Genomic DNA, 17,891 nt, shown 5'->3' on the forward strand with positions numbered 1-17,891 from the left:
CCACTTGGTTGCTAAAAACTGCTCTTAGTTTTGCATACTCTGTGGTACCTAAAGTTCATTTAGCAGAAATGAACTATGGAAACAAGACATTCCTAGATAAACACTCTAATTCTCATCTGTCACTGGGTATGTATCTTAGACATGCATTAATATTTCATGAATCTCAAGATGCTACATTTATTGGAACCTGTGATTTAATAAACAAAGTTGAACCAGTACAGGATTCAGAAAGGCCTAAAGGATCACAATAAGAGATCTTTCAATTAAAAAAACCTTAGGAATAAAAAAATTCTTACTTGATTTTGGAAAGTTTCTGCAGAATAATACTGAGCTTTTCTAGTATTTGAAGATCAAGCTTAGGGGATCGAAGCAGCACAGAGCAAGTACGAAAGAATAAAGTGTTGCTACAGGCTTCCAGGAAGGGCTGCAAGGATTCTGCAAAACAAATCACCGGTGCTTTTCTGTTAGGGTGTAGCTAACAAGGAAATTAATAACAAAATAAACCAGAACTATGTGGGGTATTCATAAATATTAATTTGGATTTTCATTCTTTTCATACTTAAAACTTTGGAGCAAAAGTACCATCATTTGAAAAATTCAAATCTCTACTGACTCTTGTTGAACAAGGCAAACCAAAGATAAGATAATACTTTCCCAAATATCCAACTTCCACTAGGCAGTATTTAGCAGAAATCCCATGTTTGGAAGAATGGGGGAATGTCATTTCTTCAAAAAGTTCATAACAGTAGGCTGAGTTTAAATAATTAGCAATAAGAAATATTTTGGGGATAGCAATTTTTTAAAAAAACCCTACATTTAAAAAAATTTCGTTTGAATGTTAATGACAATTTACATAATCAATGGCTAGGGAATAACTTTTAAAGCACAAAAGCCAAAGGGTGAAAATATTCATGAAAGGTTGAAAAATTTTACAAAACATAAAATTTTAATGTCTTTGTAAAAAACAATTACAAAACTTAAAAGGCAAAAGCTCTAAAAGACAAAAGCAAAGCAAAAGGGAAATGTCAAACTTGAAGTAGAGGCACTGGGAGGAAATCCCCTTGTAATATATTTGCTAGAAGATTTGATACGGTTAAAAATGCTCTTATAAATCCGTAAGAAAAAGATGGACCCAATATTTCTAGTAATGAACAAAGCGCACAAGCAAGAAATCACGGAAAAAATGCTCAACCTCCGCAGGAATAAAATAATTGGAATTTGGCAAGTTTGTCTCAAAAGCCTTATAAGTAGGTATATCCTTCGATTCAGCAATTCTGCCTCTAAAAATGTGTCTGAATCAAGTGTATGCAAAGGTTTGAGAATAAGGGTCACAGGAAAGTTTGCAATAGTGAAAACTAAAAGATTTGTTAAAGTGGTTGTTATGAGAGAACACAATAATGCATAAAAATGTTTTGTAAGGTGTAAATCACTAGTATCGGTAATTAGGAAAGCTTGAAAAGAAACAAAAGTCCTAGAAAAATAATAATTTATGGCCTTTAAAGTAGTTAAATTCCTATGTAAAAAGCCTCTGTAAAATTCACAGGCTCCCACAGTGAATACAGGACTTTATTTCACACAGATAAGTCAATAACTACAAAGGACATAAAAATATGGTATCTTTGTATTCATCTTTCTTTTTGAATCCATACGCACAGCTTAAAAGATTGTCTTTCCTGAGTAAAAGAAACTATTCAGTAATGAAACCAACAAAATCCATACTAGTGAAGTCAGAGGAATGTTATGATAATAGAAAATGAAGGGTGGTACATGCTACTAGCAGTGGAACACAGGGACAATGGTCGCTTGTCCTCTGCATGTGACCATGTAGTTAAAGTAGGAGAAAAAAACGTAATACGTTCCCCACAGCAGTCTAACCCAAGTACGGACTACACTTAATTCACCAAAAGTCATGTGCATGTTTGGGTGTCTATATGTGTATGTGCATGTCTCTGTGTGTGTGTGTGAGTGCACATGTATGTATCTCAGTTACAGAATCTTCTTAAAGAATGAAAATGTAACTTACAAATATAGCACACATAATCTACAAAGAACATTTATTATTTTATTAAGTAGGCTCCACATAGGGTGTGGGCTTGAGCTCACCACCTTGAGATCAAGACCTAAGCTGAAATCAAGAGTCAGAGGCTTAACCCACAGAGCCACCTAGGTGCCCCAATCTACAAATATTATTAAAAATGCACTGACTGAAATTTCAAGCAGCTTCATTAAAAAACTGCACACAGTTTTCTTATATCAAATCCTGAGACATATGATTTATGTCAACACTTAACAAGAAAGGTAACTATATTATATGGCTAACAGATTTTAAATCAGTGGATAAAGAACAATCATGTGGAGGAAAAAAGATGGCAGAGGAGTAGGGGACCCTTTTCAGCTGGTCCCCTGAACCGAGCTGGATATATCTACCAGACCATCCTGAACACCCACGAAATCAACCTGAGACATAAGAAGACACATCTGGATCTCTACGAACAAACATCTCCAGCACTGGGTACTGAGGTAGGAAGCGGAGAGCCATGAATCTGAGCACAGATATTGGAAGATACACGGAAGAGGGAGGCAGCTGCCATGCTCGGGCACCGGGAAGCAGTAGCCTCCTGTGTTGGGGAGCGGGCCAGACTCGTGGACCGGTAGCTGCTGGGAAACCAGGAGTTCGGGAGCGCACGCCCGAACCAGACCGAAACCAGGAGCTTGGGAGTGCGTGAACCTGACTGATACCGGGAATTCCGGAGTGTGTGCCTGACCAGAATGAAAACTGGAGCTCCAGAGCACGTAAACCAGACTGAAACTGAGAGCTCCAGAGCATGTACTTGAACCGGACTGAAACCAGGAGCTCGGGGGCGCATGTGCGACCAGACTGAAACCAGGAGCTCCAGAGCGCGTACTAGAACCACTGAAACCGGAGCTCAGGAGCGTGTGCAGGAACAGGGGCGGCGGGCAGTGTTAGAAGTACAAAGGGCAGAGACAGCCAGCCCTAGGAGCGAGTTCTGGGAGAATGGCTGTGGGATGCACAACCCGGGAGGCTGTGGAGTTTTTAGCAGCACCGACAGAGATGTAGTGAGAGTGGCCAGGAGACCTCAGTGAAGAGCAGACTGTGATCTCCCTGTTCTGAGAAAAGAGGCTTGGATATGGTCCCTGCCGCTCTGACCCTCTGAAAAGTCACAGAAAGCCACCAGGGAAAGGTGCAAGGAAACAAAAGCCCGGAAAAACCGGTTCTCACTGCGCCCACACACCGCCCCCCCACCTCCCACAGGGGACAGGGCAACTCTACCCAAACAGGGTTGCCTGAGTATCAGCACAGCAGGCCCCTCTCCCAGAAGGCAGACTGAAAAAACAAGAAGCCCACATCCCTAAGGTCCCTATAAAACAAATGCATCTTGCTTGGGTCCTGGTCAATAATTTGGGCTCTGTACATCCCCACAACCTCTCCTCATCAGAATGACAAGGAAAAGGAACCCCCAACAAAGGTAAGAAACAGAGATTGTGTGGCCTCTCCCACAGAACTAATGGATATGGATATACCAAAACTGTCTGAAATGGATTTCAGAGTAACAATTATCAAGATGACATATAGGCTTGAGAAAAATATTAATGAAAATATAGAATCTCTAAGGGTGGAAATGAGAGCGAATCTGGCAGAAATTAAAAATGCTATGGATCAAATGCAGTCTAAACTGAATGCTCTGAGGGCCAGGAAAAATGAGGCAGAAGAATGAATTAGCATGTTAGAGGATGAGATGATAGAAAAGAAAGAAAGAGAAGAAACATGGCTCAAGAAACTCCACTTTCAAGAAATAAGACTACGGGAGATTACTGACTCAACGAAACATTCCAATGTCAAAATCATTGGCATCTTCGAGGGGGTGGAGAAAGAGAGAGGTCTAGAAGAGATATTTGAACAAATTGTAGCTGAGAACTTCCCTAATCTGGCAAAGGAAACAAGCATTCATGTCAAAGATGCAGAGAGGACCCTTCCCAAGGTCAATGAGAACATACTGACACCATGTCATATCATACTACAATTTGCAAATCTTAGATCCAAGGAAACAATCTTGAAAGCAGCAAGCGGGAAGAGATTCCTCACCTACAGAGGAGAGAACATCAGAATAACATCAGACCTGTCTACAGAGACCTGGCAAGCCAGAAAAAGCTGGCAAGACATATTCAGAGCACTAAGTGAGAAGAACATGCAGCCAATGATCCTTTATCCAGCAAGGCTGTCATTCAGAATGGATGGAGAGACAAGAACCTTCCAAGACGCTCAGAAACTGAAAGAATATGTGACTTCCAAACCAGCCCTGCAAGAAATATTAAGCGGGGGACTCTATAAGAGTAAAAGCACGCCAAGAGTGATACAGAACAGAAATTTTACAGTCTATAGAAACAAAGACTTCACAGGCAATATGACATCATTAAAATCATATCTCTCAATAATCACTCTCAATGTGAATGGCCTAAATGCTCCCATAAATGCCACAGGGTGGCAGACTGGATAAAAAGACATGACCCATTCACATGCTGTCTACAAAAGACTCATTTTTAACCTAAGGATACATCCAGACTGAAAGTGAAGGGATGGAGAACCATTTTTCATGCCAGTGGGCCTCAGAAGAAAGCTGGGGTAGCAACTATCATATCAGACAGATTAGATTTTAAACTAAAGACTGCAGTTAGAGACACAGAAGGACACTATATTATTCTTAAAGGGTGTATCCAACAAGTGGATATGACAATTACAAATATCTATGCCCCCAGCAGGAGAGCAGCTAGATACACAAGCCAACTCTCAACCAGAATAAAGAGACATATAGATAATAATACGTTAATAGTAGGGGACCTCAACACTCCACTCTCAGCAACAGACAGATCACCTAAGCAGAAAATCAACAAAGAAACAAGAGCCCTGAATGACACACTCGACCAGATGGACCTCATAGATATATACAGAACACTACACCCTAGAACAACAGAAAACTCATTCTTTTCGAATGCACATGGAACTTTCTCCAGAATAGACCATATACTGGGTCACAAAACAGGTCTCCACCCATACCAAAAGACTGAAATTATTCCCTGCATATTCTCAGACCACAGTGTTTGAAACTGGAGCTCAATCACAAGGAAAAGTTTGGAAGAAACGCAAACACTTGGAAACTAAGAACCATCCTGCTTAAGAATGATTGGGTAAACCAGGCAATTAAAGAAGAACTTAAGCAATTTATGGAAACCAATGAGAATGAAAACACATCGGTCCAAAACCTATGGGACACTGCAAACGCGGCCCTAAGGGGGAAATACATAGCCATCCAAGTCTCACTCAAAAGAAGAGGGGCGCCTGGGTGGCTCAGTCGTTAAGCGTCTGCCTTCGGCCCAGGTCATGATCCCAGCATTCTGGGGTTGAGCCCAGCACTGGGCTCTCTGCTCAGCAAGAAGCCTGCTTCTCCCTCTCCCACTCCCCCTGCTGGTGTTACCTCTCTTGCTGCTTCTCTGTCGAATAAATAAAATCTTAAAAAAAAAAAAAAAAGAACAGAACAATCTAAAATGCAGTCCCTATATTCTCACCTTAAGAAGCTGGAGATGGAACAGAAGAACAGGCCTAGCCCACGCACAAGAACACAGTTGATTAAGATTAGAGCAGAGACCACTGAATTAGAAACCAGGAGCACAGTAGAGCAGATCGACAAAACTAGAAGCTGGTTCCTTGAAAGAATTAATAAGATTGATAAACCACTGGCCAGAGTTATTCAAAAGGCTAGAGAAAGGACCCAAAATAATAAAATTATGAATGAAAGGGGAGAGATCACGACTAACACCAAGGAAATAGAAACAATCATTAGAAACTATTATCAACATCAATATGCCAATAAATTAAACAACCTGGAAGAAACAGATGCCTTCCTGGAAACCTATAAACTATCAAGACTGAAAAAGGAAGAAATTCATTGTTTAAATAGACCGATTAATCATGAAGAGATTGAATTAGTGATCAGAAAACCCCCAAAAAACAAGAATCCAGGGCCTGATGGTTTCCCTGAGGAATTCTACCAAACATTCAAAGAAGAAATAATACCTATTCTTCTGAAGCTGTTTCAAAAAAAGAAAACATTTGCAAATATCTTCTCTCATTCCGTGGCCTGCCTCTTAGTTTTTTTGACTGTTTCCTTGGCTGTGCAGAAGCTTATCTTGATGAAGTCCCACAAGTTCATTTTATCTTTTGTTTCTCTTGCCTTTGGAGATGTGTCATGAAAAAGGTTGCTGTGGCCGATGTTGTAGAGGTTGCTGCCTATGCTCTCCTCTAGGATTTTGATGGATTCCTGTCTCACATCGAGGTCTTTCATCCATTTGGAGTTTATCTTTGTGTACGGTGTGAGAGAGTGGTCAAGTTTCATTCTTTTGCATGTAGCTGTCCGATTTTCCCAGCACCATTTATTGAAGAGACTGTCTTTTTTCCACTGGATGTTTTTTCCTGCTTTATCAAAGATTAGTTGCCCAAAGAGCCGAGGGTCCATTTCTGCGTTCTCTATTCTGTTCCATTGGTCTATGTGTGTTTTTGTGCTGGTACCATGCTGTCTTTGTGATCACAGCTTTGTAGTACAGCTTGAAATCTGGCATTGTGATGTCCCCAGCTTTGTTTTTTCTTTTCAACAGTTCCTTGGCGATTCGGGACCTTTTCTGGTTCCACACGGATTTAAGGGCTGTTTGTTCCAGTTCTTTGAAAAACATCATTGGTATTTTTTTAAAAAATATTAAATTTTATTCCCAATTTTGTTTTGAAAATTCAAATTTTTTCTTGACTAATTATAAAATTAAAAAAAGAAAACAGAAATATACAAAACAGGGAGAAGTTTCCTGTAATTCCACTACAATATCTAAGGTCTTGAGAACAAGCTGGGGTGAGACTCTGGGAAATTAAGATATTTAAAAGCAGCCAGGGGAAATTGGAAAAAGAAAAAGCACACTAAGGGTGCCTGGGTGGCTCAGTCAGTTAAACGTCAGACTCTTGATTTCAGCTCAGGTCATGATCTCATGGTCCTGGGATTGAGCCCCAAGTTGGGCTCTGTGCTCAGCATGGCATCTGCTTCTCCCTTTCCCTCTGCTCCTCCCCTCATGCTCGCTCTCTCTCTCTCATTCTCAAATAAAATCTTAAAGAAAGAAAGAAAGAAAGAAAGAAAGAAAGAAAGAAAGAAAGAAAAAGAAAAAGCACACTCATAGGCCCAGATAGGACTTACACCTAAAAAAGACCTGAGAAGACCTTAGGCCTATACTCCGCACTGTTTCCAAGGGCCCAGGGGACTGCTAATTAACGAAGATGATCTTATATACTAGTCTGCAAAGACTATGAATGGTGGCTGTTTTTCAAATGATACGTTTTCAGCAAAAAAAATCACAAGGCATACAAAGAACGAGGGAACATGGCCTATTCAAAAAAACAAAATAAATCTTGAGAAAATATCCCCAAAGAAACATGCAAAGAAACTCATTCGGGAAAAGACTTTGAAGCAACTGTCTTAAATACACTCAAGAGCTAAAAGAAAACACAAAGAACCAAAAGAAATCGGGAAAACTGTATGAAAAAGGAGAATTTCAACAAAGAGCTAGAGTTTATAAAAATAACCAAATAGAAATTCTGGAGCTGAAAAATACAGTGACTGAACTGAAAAAAACACTAGAGATTTTCAACAACAGATTTAAATACAAGAAAGAATCAGTGAACTTAAAGACAGAGCATTTGAAGTTATAGAGACTGAGGAGCAAAAAGAAGAAAGAATGAAGAAAAGGGAACAGAGCAGAGCCTAAAGGACTAATGGGACATCGTCAAGCTGATCAATATACATATTGTGGTAGTCCCAGAAGAAGAGAGAGAAAGGGGCAGGATAATCTGCCCCTTCAGTAATATTTGAAGAAATAATGGCTGAAAACTTATCAAATGTGAGGAAAGACGTAGTTTTACAAATTTAAGAAGCTCACTGAACTTCAGGAAAAACCCAGAGAGCCCACAGTGAAGACATATGATAATTAAATTGTCAGAAGTCAAAGAGAGAATCTTGAAAGCAGCAAGGGAAAATGTGGTGTATACACATAATGGAATATTATTCAGCCTTAAAAAGAAAGGAAATTTTGACACCTGCTACAACTTGGATGAACCTGGAGGAAATTATGCTAAATGAAATAAGCCAGACACAAAAAGACAAATTTTATATGATTCCACTTACATGGGATACCTAGAATAGTCAAATCTATAAAGGAGAAAGTAAAATGTTGGTTGTTGGGAGCTGTGGGGACAGATGGAAGTGGGTGTTAGTGTTTAATGGGTACAGTTTCTTTTAGGGAAGATGGAAAATTTCTGGAGATGGATGGTTGCACAACAATGTGAATGTACTTAATACCAAAAAACGGTACCCTTAAAAATGGTTAAAATGTAAGTTTTTTGCATATTTAACCACAACTTAGAAATTAAATATAAATGTAAAGCTTTTAGTGCTAAAAAAAAAATGAGGCTAAGGAGAAATGTATAAAACGTGTTTTTTTAAAACATCACCATAAACTTTATCATTTAGAAATGACCATCATTAAATGATGGTCTTTTTCTTTTTTTTTTAATTGTAAAATAATATAACAAAATTCACCATAGTAGTCATTTAAAAATTTAATTAACTAGCTAATTAGTTAATTTAGAGAGAGAGAGTGAGCAAGCCAGGGGAGGGGCAAAGGGGGAGAGAGAGGGGCAGGGCTCATGGCCTACTACTTGTGGTCAATTGCAAACCCAACAGGAAGTGATGCACCTTGCAAATGGATACTACTTTACTAAGCCAGCAGGAGGAAGGAAGGTTTCCTCCTTCCACAGCAAAAGCCCAGCCAATGAGAAATGGTCACACTCAGTCAATGAAAAGCCACTATACTTCCAACTCCCAGTTTACTCCAATGGGCCTTTTATTTATAACAGCCCTCCCACCCATCTACCTTCCTAATCCCCCAACTACCACCACCACTTTGGTAAATAAGAGCATTCCTTTCCTTTGTTTTCTGGTCTTGTCTGTGGTTTTGATGTAGCTTGCTTGTCCTGGATCGCAATTCTCTGCTATACTGAACAAACCCAGTTTTGCTGGTTGAATACATGGCAGTTTTATTGTTTAAGGTTAACATATCCATCAATAGTCACCTCAAATGAAAAAATTTTTGAAGAAACTCTATGTACTAATACAAGATCTCTAAGATCTATTTTTCATAACATGTATAGCATGCTAACGTTCTTTTGATAAAATGAAAAAATAAGAATGTGCATGTATATGCACATTGTACACCTGTGAAAGAACATGGAAAAAAACTAGGAAACTGCTTTCTCCAGGGAAGGGGAAAGAGTGACTGAAAGGCGACTTTTTTTTTTTTTTTTTTACTTTTCACTTTTGTACCTTTGAAATGATTAGCTATAATGAATGTGTTATCTTTTAAACAACAGACACAATTTTAAAAATTCCTTCCTTAAGTTATTCAGAGAACTCTTCTTTTAAAAAAATAAATAAAAATAGTATATTCATTATCTATACATTTAATTATTTGATTCCTCAGCTTTCTCTATCACACTCATTGGCAGGTGGGATTTTACTCCCTAACATACACCATGGTTTGTTTTATTGTCACAAAATATTGAAACAAGTTTCAAGATAGGCTATATAGCGCAAACCTAAAGCTTGACCAAAAATGGGTTCATATCGTCTCCTGTTACACTAGAAAAGTCAGGTTTATATCTTTAAAAAGACTCTGTTAGAGTGTCAGATGAGGGAATGCAAGCATCACTAAAGCAATCATGCAACTTATAACATAGCTATAAATTTGACAGCATTCAGAGACCACTATCAAATGCACAGTTACAAGTGCACGTCAAATGACTCTTAAAGTAGACTTCAAGAGGTCATACAAAGGATTGCTAGATTAGTTCCCCGTGCTCCATATCCCTCAAGGAGCTGACCACAAACTACTTGAAAGCTCTTTTATGCTGGGATGGAAGGCCAATGAATTGATTTTCTTACCAAGTTTCATACACACTTCCCACAAGAAATGTCTCAAAAAATGGTAACAATAATAAATATTACATAAACATATAGTAAGAATAAATATTACATAAACATATACATGCATATAAAGAAATATTAAGTATTAAGCAACAATGAAAAATAAGGGCTATGCAGAAAAATGAAAAAAAAAAAAAAGAAGCTCCTAATAGGGCATTGAACAAAGCAGAATAGAAAGGGAAAGCTCAAGGAATTGTAGTGAATAAAAGTCCCCAAGTCTGACTTCTGAATAAGTACAGGCCCCACATTCTGATTCTTCTACCACTCTGCCCACTTAACTCTGCTTTAGCTACCCTGGCTTCCCTGCTGTGTCTTGAAAATACCACACCTAACAATTAATACCTGCCCTAACACCTTTGCTCTAGAAGTTCCTACTCCCTAGAATAGTCTCCCAGACCTCTGCATGACTAACTCCCTTACCACTTTTATAATTTATGATATTGGTATTATCATCCTCACTATACCAATAATTTGGCAAAAGTCAACTAGATCATAGCTCCATGTTGACAGGGGACCTATCTTATTCTCTGCTGTACCCCTAATGTCTCAGTGAGTGGCAGGGATAAATGTATAGTCTATAGATAGATATTTGTTGAATGAAGTAAAGTTGTATTTTCTGATTTTTCTATAATGAATATGTATTTCTTATACAAAACAGTATGCATATTATGAATGTAACTATGTAAAAATATATATATATCAGGCAATATGCAAACTATGTATTATTAAGGTGGTAAAATTAAGAGGGGTGTCAACTGGGATGCCTGTGTGGCTCAGTCATTAAGTGTCTGCCTTCAGCTCAGGGTGTGATCCCAGAGTCCTGGGATCAAGCCCTGCATCGGGCTCCCTGCTCCGCTGGGAGCCTGCTTCTTCCTCTCCCACTCCCCCTGCTTGTGTTCCCTCTCTCGCTGGCTGTCTGTCAAATAAATAAATAAAATCTTTAAAAAAAAAAAAAGAGGGGTGTCAACTTCTTAGACTTAAGAAATATTATTACATATTCTTCAGTTATTAAAAATAAATCTTCCCATGGCATTTCCTTAGAGAACATTCTTTCATTTGAAAGCTTTTAACTGAGAAAACAGGTTATATTCATGACTAGACAAGAAACACGGGTGTGTACATACTAAGTTGGTACACTGTCATATCGCTTTTGTCATTTCATTGAAATTACCCTTGTTTTAATCTCCTTAATAATAAAAACATAATAGAATGACAGAATAAATTAGGAAGGGAAGAAATAATGTTGCTCAAATCAAGAAAAATCAACCGCTAATGAAAAAGAGCACCAAACTAAGAAATACAAATATGTTCACAAATAACTTCTAGATACATAGAACAAATTTAATGCATGTAGCATAAAGGACTTGATAATTCTTTGCTACCTTTAACTGTATTATAATACATTTTACCCATATTCATAATTTAAACAGAACTCAAGTATATTTCTTTGCAAAATATCCTAATATTTTCTTGTATTTTGATATTTTAGACAGATAAACATAGACTGATGCAACTAAATGTACACCAGATTCTAACCATGATAAACAAAGAAAGAGAAAAGAAACACCCAACATCATGAAAATTATTCATGGAAAAAAGAGAGAAAGTAATGTACATATGAAGTAAATGTACATATCTTTGGATTGTAAGACTTTTTTTCCAGTTTGTAGCTTTCCAAATGTCTATTATTATTTTTTTTTTAAAGATTTTATTTATTTATTAGACAGAGATAGAGACAGCCAGAGAGAGAGGGAACACAAGCAGGGGGAGTGGGAGAGGAAGAAGCAGGCTCATAGCAGAGGAGCCTGATGTGGGGCTCGATCCCAGAACGCTGGGATCACGCCCTGAGCCGAAGGCAGACGCTTAACCGCTGTGCCACCCAGGCGCCCCCAAATGTCTATTATTTTTATAATAAAAATAAAAAGTGTCTGCAAAATGTGCTCAAATGCATTATTGCCATTCAAATGTTAAATGGTAGCATGTTACCTTAGACGGGCAGTTTTTAGGCCACAAAATAGAATGAACTCAATAATACAAATACAAACTTAAATCCCTCTATTTAAACTAAGTCTGACAAGAAAAGGAAAGTACTCTTTGAAATAAAATAAGACTCAAGTTCTTACACAGCTAAACCCAGATAAGTGAGTAATAGCTTTTAACCACTGACAGGAAAAAGAGAAAGAAACCACAAAGTAATTTTCTAAAATCAACACTACTAAGTTATTATATGATATATACTTACACCCAAAAGAGGTATTATCAGAAGCCCTCAATCTAAAAAAAAATGTGCTCATAATATATGTTAATGTAAATCAATGTATAGATCTTAATTTACACTCAAAGAAATGCATTTTAAAGTAAAATATATCTAGATCATTTAAAAAAAAAAGAAATGTATTTTAGCAGCTTTCAAAAACAGTAAATACCTATGCAGCTAATAACATTTCTCATATTGAAAAGATGAAATCTGGGGGAAGAGCGTAAGGGACACAAGAGAACCATCACTCTGTAGCAGTACGCACTACAACACAGCTTAACATGAAGTATCCAGTGGAGATGGAATAGCTTATTGCTCCTCAAACTACTGTAAGAACGGGCCTGAGATTTCCAAACCAGCAGACAGAATGCAACAGATTTTAACAAAATACTGTTTAAAATAGTTCAACAAAGAGGCTATTAGACTGGGAAGCTCTCATGCCTTCAGCAGGGTATCCTACCTAAACAAATCAAATTCTAAAGCAGTCAATGCACTTGAACCTAAGAAAACAAAACTCAAGAAAAACTAAACAGTCAACCAGACTTCCCTGAACTGGAGAAAATGAACCTCAAGTAAAACTACCATAAAATAACTAAATTTTCCCCAACAAGGCAAACATTTATGTTATAGCTAGTCAATTAAATAATTTCTTTGCTCTGCTTCCCTGTCTTTTCTATAAAAACCTCTGCCCTAGGCCCCATCTGCAGAGCACTCCTAACCATTTTCAGATTTGGTGCTATCCCACTGGAATCACTTTTCAAAATTTATCGTTTTACAATACCATTAAAAAACACTAGAAATAAAACAAACATACAAAATACAAGTCTAAATGTTTTGTTGTTGTTGTTGTTAAGATTTTATTTATTTATTTGACAGAGAGAGAGAGACAGCCAGTGAAACAGGGAACACAAGCAGGGGGAGTGGGAGAGGAAGAAGCAGGCTCCCAGCGGAGCAGGGAACCCAATGCGGAGCTTGCTCCCAGGACTCTGGGATCACGCCTTGAGCCGAAGGCAGACGCTTAACAACTGAGCCACCCAGGCACCCCTAACTGTTTTAAATTATTATTGAACTTGATAAAATTAGTAATTTGACAACTACTACACCAGTTTTAATCACTGTTTCTATACTGACTTGAGTTACAGAACCAATAAGCACTTTGAGTACTCCCAGCCTAGAGCCTGGTCCACTGAAACCTTCCTCTAACCTTTTGCTCCAAAGCCCTGAATGGATGTCAGAGGAATCCCCAAGGCTCAGCAAAGCACTGCAAACACGATGCTTGAAACATGTCACCTCATGCATAGCTGGCCACCAAGACTCTTTAGTTGTGTGAGATAAGCCATCTGCAAATCTATTCTATCAAGATTTCTCTTCCAACAACTTCCTCCAATAAACTTTAAAAAAAATGGCATGTGGAAATTATGTATATGGTGAAATGAGTTTCTCATCTCAAATCTAGAAAAAACAACATAAAACCAACAGCTAGGTAAGTATTTGCTGCATTCTGATCTATCATTCATTTAACCCCTTCAACAAATTTCTTTGGTTAACATCAGGTACTGGATTTATACTAAAAATAGAAAAATATATCAAGCAAGTAAATATACCTCAGTCAGAAATCATCAAAGATTCACCCATTTTTAATCTTCCAAAAGTTTTCCATCACTAAAAATGATATAGTTTCTAGGAATCCACATTAGAAATTGCTTTATTTACTCAATTTGAACAAGAAAGGATAACCTTGGATTTGAGCATAATCTGAACAAAGGTAAACACGTGTGAATGAACCGAACATCTGCTGACTTTATCTACTACTATTTCTCCAAATGTGAATGTTATGGTGCCACAAAGTCACTTCACCCAAGTAGGTTCACTCTTTCATAAAATTATATTTAGTTTTCCTTTGGCTACAAGATTTCATCTCTGTCAGAAATATTCAGACAGATTTGTTTCTAATGAGTAGACATTTACATCTGGCAAAATTTCTGTTTTCCTCATTAAGAAAAATCATGGGTGGTTCAGTCAGTTAAGTGTACGACTCTTGATTTCCACTCAGGTCATAACCTCCGGGTTGTGAGACTGAGCCCTGCATCGGGCCCATGTGGGGCTCCATACTCAGCAGGGAGTCTGCTTGAGATTCTCTTTCTCCCTCTCCCTCTGCCTTCCCCCCCCCCCACTCTCTCTCAAATAAATAGATAAATCTTTAAAAAGAAAGAAAGAGGGATGCCTGGGTGGCTCAGGTGGTTAAGCGTCTGTCTTTGGCTCAGGTCATGATCCCAGTGTCCTGGGATCAAGTCCCGAATCAGGGTCCTTGCTCAGCAGGGAGCCTGCCTCTCCCTCTGTCTGCTGCTCCCCCTGCTTGTGCGTGCTCTCTCTCTCTCTCTCTCACAAATAAATACATAAAATCTTTAAAAAAGATAATAAGAAATAAGAAGAAAGAAAGAAAAATCCAATGAAACGTAACTGTAAATCTACCCACTTTAAACAAGTAATCTTGGGTGTCTGTGTCTCATTTTACTAATTTTTCACTTTTTTGCTCTATAGCATGTATTAGAATTTACTAATATAATGATATAAAACCCCAAGATTATTTAACTAGGTAGCTATACCCTCAACTATAAGTCTAATATCTTAACAGTTGCAAATGGCTAAAAATACTAATAAAATATGTCAGAGAAAATTTGACATTTGGGGGCAGGAAAAAAGCCTCTGGAAAATCTAATCACAGTGCAATGGTAGAATGCATCTTGTTATAATCTAGAATCAGAGACACGATTTCAAATCTAAGTCCTACCTCTGCCTAGCTATGGAAGCCATGGACAAGTTACCTGATTTTTCTACACCTCAGTTTTTCTATTCAGGCCCTTCATAGGGATGTTGTAAAAGAGAAATGAGAAGGTATATAAAATGAATTAAAAATGTGAAGCCATACATTGAAGGTACCTAGTTAGAAATATAACTATGCTTTACACCCAGCTGTTCGGGATTCACCCACAAGCAGCACCAAGTACCACAGACTGCTTACTATCATGCTGAGCAATGACTTTCTAATTTTAATTTCCACCTTCTGGAAAGCATAAACATTTCATTTTTAGAAGTGCTGCAGAAGAAGAGGGAATAGGGAAGAGGAAAATCTACAAGTGAAAAAAAATTACTGAGGCAAAATGTTGCTTGTTATAAGTCAAGGGGTTACTTGAGGTTCAAACCAAACCATTTGCAACCGAAGCAAATGAAAATATTTATGTTCAACATCCCCATATATATCTGGGCTAAATTAGGAACCATCAATAGCAAGTTAAAAGAACTTGCTACACCAATATAAAAACCAAAAAGAAAAAATAAAGCCACAGACTATAAAATGTTACAAATATGCATGAAAAAGAATAGCCACATATGTACCTGAGTGCACCTCCCACCCCCCCAACCCTCCAACAAAACAGTAAGGTCGAAGAGGAAACAACAGGAATATGGCTTTGTCCTATTTTCCCTTTAGATGGAGACATACTTGAACATCTCCTTCTAAGCAAGCAGGAAATACAGGATTAGTTAGATCTGTCAGAATGATGACACAGGGAAGAACAGACAAAGAAGCTCAAAAACATGACGAACAATGAGAAGTATATGCACATAACTGAAATGAGGTGAGTACTGGAAATTGTGCTATGTTAATGGAAATTTAGACATACAACTTTTAGTGATGTTATTAATGACTCTATTACACAGCTGTCAAAAATACTTTTTAACCATTTCTATTCTAAAGTACAATATGGCTGATATGTAGTTATACATTCAGAACACAGAGAAAATCATCTAGTGTCATTTCTTCGTGTATCTAAAAACTTTAAAACTTACTAGATTCCACTGTCATCTGAAGCAAACTATCCATGACATTAGAGAGGAGTCCTTTACTGGATATTCGTAGATGATTTACTATTACTGGAACAGCTTTATACTCCAAAAACAAGACTTTTCCTTCATCTGTCTTTAAGTCCAAACAGAGAGAATCAAATGCCTGAGCCAGGTAGTCAGCTGAAAAACAGTAAGATCAACTGCATTATCAGTCAGGAGTGTAGCTGGTAATCAGAAACAACAGAAAGAAACAAAGAAAATACCATCACTTAAATTTAAAAGAGAAACAAAAATTAAATGACCAGAGATCACTGGCTAAATTTGAATGTTAGAACCCAAATGCTTGAAACAAAAAGAGAAGAGAAATTACACTATGATGGGATAAATTTTTCATATTTTAACACCAAAATAACAATAAATTCCATTTCTTATTACAAGAAAACAGTTGATGTTTAATAGTAAAGACCATAGTAATGTTTATTTTTCATATTTGATAACTACCATATGCTTCCAGAAGTGTTATCTTTACCCAGCTTTTGAGATTTTTTTTGTTGTTGTTGCTAAGTGTTTATCTACTTCAAAATGTAACTTTATGCAAACTTTCAAACGAGGATTTTTGTCTCTTAATAAAGATCAAACAGCCATTCAAAGACAACTTCAGAGGACTAGATGTGTTCTGGTGTGTTACCTTTTGTGATATATCTGCCCATATATACAAATATATATATATATTTATATATATAGATATAATTTTATATCTATATATATATAAAAAATCCCTGGAACTTTCTTTTTTTTATATATGGTAGTTCTATTTTTAATTTTTGGAGGAACCCCCATCCTGTTTTCCATAGCTTCCATTTACATTGCCCCCAATAGCGCATGAGGGTTCCCTTTTCTCCACATCTTTGCTTGGAACTTTCTTAAAGATGTTCCACAGATGACTGGGAAGCCTGTAAAGCCAAGATTAAGAAGCACTAATTTAACCAGAATCAATGCAATGAGATAGTAAGATATCATTTTTTATATCATTACACTTCAACACACCAAACAACCCAAATCAGTACTCTTACAATTTTACACTGTGCTTTTTACTATACAATACTCCAGTTTCCTAAACTCTTTCAATATACTATTGAAAGGAATTTAAAAAACTGTTTGTGCTGTTCAAATACTAGTGAGTTAATTTTTCTACTGAGATTTCTGTTTAAAGAAGGCTTGAGGGTGCTTTGAAATACACTGAAAATATGACAGAATCACCCCCATTGAAATTTACTACCTTCTGGCTGATGTGTTGCATTTCATCTTTGCTGTTTTAGCTTACATAAACTAAAGAAGTAATTTAAAAGCTTTATTAAGAATGAGAAGCTGAGGATAACCTGTGTGAAATACCTATGAAAGAACTGAAATACATAAATACATATTTAAATACATATGAAAGAATTTTGAGAAATTAAAATCTGTGCCTCAATCAATTTATAGGACATTCTATTCTTACTTTTGGTAGAATTTAGTTCAAAGAACACTGCCATTATTGTATTTAATTTCTGTAATTAAAATAAAACACGGTAAATAAATGTGTATTTAGGTTAAGCAAAGTTGCTAGATTCTGTTCAAGTCTGCTTTACTTAGAAACCTATCTTTAGCATTATCTCCTCCAGTGCCGTCAATGTTGTAGCAAATGTTGAGAACTCGTT

At 37.2% G+C, this 17,891-nt stretch overlaps 1 protein-coding gene across 14 annotated transcripts in view; it reads right to left on the reverse strand.

Annotated features, from left to right (window-relative positions):
- Positions 1-17,891, reverse strand: part of CCDC138 (coiled-coil domain containing 138) — a 188,832-nt gene that overhangs the window by 37,537 nt on the left and 133,404 nt on the right. For 12 of the 14 annotated variants that reach the window (XM_087863224.1, XM_045771604.2, XM_045771594.2 and 9 more), the window contains 2 exons: positions 16,198-16,374; positions 297-435 (listed from right to left, as the gene is read on the reverse strand). In XM_087863224.1, the coding sequence (XP_087719350.1) occupies positions 297-435; positions 16,198-16,374 (316 nt within the window). The remainder of the gene's footprint in view (positions 1-296; positions 436-16,197; positions 16,375-17,891) is intronic. The other 2 variants (XM_045771603.2, XM_045771602.2) reach the window with 1 other exon arrangement.

Source organism: Ursus americanus, chromosome 7 (genome assembly GCF_024610735.1).
Source record: "Ursus americanus isolate L20-20 chromosome 7, mUrsAme1.1.p, whole genome shotgun sequence".
NCBI lineage: Eukaryota > Metazoa > Chordata > Mammalia > Carnivora > Ursidae > Ursus > Ursus americanus.